The sequence below is a fragment of the Psammomys obesus genome, unplaced genomic scaffold (assembly GCF_907164565.1).
Source record: "Psammomys obesus unplaced genomic scaffold, mPsaObe1.curated_primary_1811, whole genome shotgun sequence".
Classification (NCBI taxonomy): Eukaryota; Metazoa; Chordata; class Mammalia; order Rodentia; family Muridae; genus Psammomys; species Psammomys obesus.
In genome coordinates, this window is record NW_026596064.1 from 14,330,073 (window position 1) to 14,331,595 (window position 1,523).

At 76.0% G+C, this 1,523-nt stretch overlaps 1 protein-coding gene across 1 annotated transcript in view; it reads left to right on the forward strand.

The window, feature by feature from the left end:
• The first annotated feature begins 534 nt into the window (after positions 1-534).
• Positions 535-1,523, forward strand: part of Adcy5 (adenylate cyclase 5) — a 144,349-nt gene continuing 143,360 nt past the window's right edge. Inside the window, exon 1 of the mRNA XM_055625232.1 lies at positions 535-1,523. Within this exon, the coding sequence (XP_055481207.1) occupies positions 1,161-1,523 (363 nt within the window). The 5' untranslated portion in view covers positions 535-1,160.

Here is a 1,523-nt window from a genome sequence, read left to right on the forward strand (position 1 = left end):
CGCCGCGGCTCTTCGGCCGGCCCCTGTCGGCCGGCTGCCGTTGAGCCGCAGCCCTCCATCGCTGGATGCCGAGGTCCCCGGGAGCAGCCCGCCTGCGTCGGGGCAGAACGGCGGCGGCGGCGGCGGCGGCGGCGCTGCGCCGGATTCCGCCCTCCGCGTAGTGGTTCTGCGCCCGGCCACGGTGGGCCCGCCGGCGGCGGCGGCCGCGAAGGACCCGGGGCTCGCCGAGCCAGCGACTCAGCCCTCGGGACCGGCGGGCGCGGGCCAGCCCGTTGGGACCGGAGGACCGGAGGAGGCGAGAGGGGAAGGGCCGCGCCGCAGGAGCCGGTCCTCGCCCCCGCCCCCTGCGCGGACGCGCCGGAGGCTCGGCTCGCCTTTCGCGGGGGCCACGCTCCCACTCGCGCCGCCGCCGGAGGTGGGGGATGCGGGCGACGGTCCCCCCCGCCTCGGGCTCCAGGACCCTCCTCCCCGGGGCTCCGGAGCTCTTGCTCCGCCCGCCGCCCCCTCCCCCGTCCTCTCCACCCCCCATCCCACCTCCCCACCCCTCGTAAGAAAATAATGCTGGCAGGAGCCTGCACCTCCCAGTCGCTCCCAGGGCGCCGCGAGCACAGGACACCCGCTGCATCTCGGGGCCGGGACCCCTGCCGAGCCGCCTCCGCCGCCACCTCTCCGGGATTGCTGCCGCGCTCCTCTTAGGCACCAGCCGCCGAGAGCGCCGCGCCCCGGGAGCTGCCAGCTTCGGAGAGGCGCCGCCCGCAAGGACACCTCTCCGTCCCGCCTGCTCCGCAACTCCCGGCCCTCGCCGAGCTCCACGCGAGCCAGGAGTCCGGACCTCTCGGCGCGCAGCGCGGCGGCCGGAGCTGTCCCCCCGCTGCCCCCCTCTCGGAGCCAACTCCGTCTCGGACCTGGGACTCTGGACTCTTTGATCCGCAGCTACTTCTCACCTCGGGGCTGCGCTGTCTCCCCGCTAGCCTTCCCGTTGTCCTCCACCGCTCAGGACGGGGGTGCCACGATGTCCCGCTGCTGCGCAGGGCCCCGGGCCTCCCTCGACGTGTGACCCTAGCCTGGTCCCCCTGCTTGGCCATCCGCCCTCTCCTTGGAGACCCCCGGCCCGGCCCCCGGGGGAAGAGGAAGAAGACGACGACGAGGCCGAGGGGGGGATGTCCGGCTCCAAAAGCGTGAGCCCCCCGGGCTACGCTGCACAGACAGCGGCGTCGCCGGCGCCCCGGGGAGGCCCGGAGCATCGCGCCGCTTGGGGAGAAGCCGACTCCCGCGCCAACGGTTACCCCCACGCCCCCGGGGGGTCGACCCGAGGCTCCACCAAGAGATCCGGGGGGGCGGTGACCCCACAGCAGCAGCAACGCCTGGCCAGCCGCTGGCGCGGCGACGACGACGACGACGACCCTCCGCTAAGCGGGGATGACCCCCTCGCCGGGGGCTTCGGCTTCAGCTTCCGTTCCAAGTCCGCCTGGCAGGAGCGCGGCGGCGACGACGGCGGTCGCGGCAGCCGGCGGCAGCGGCGG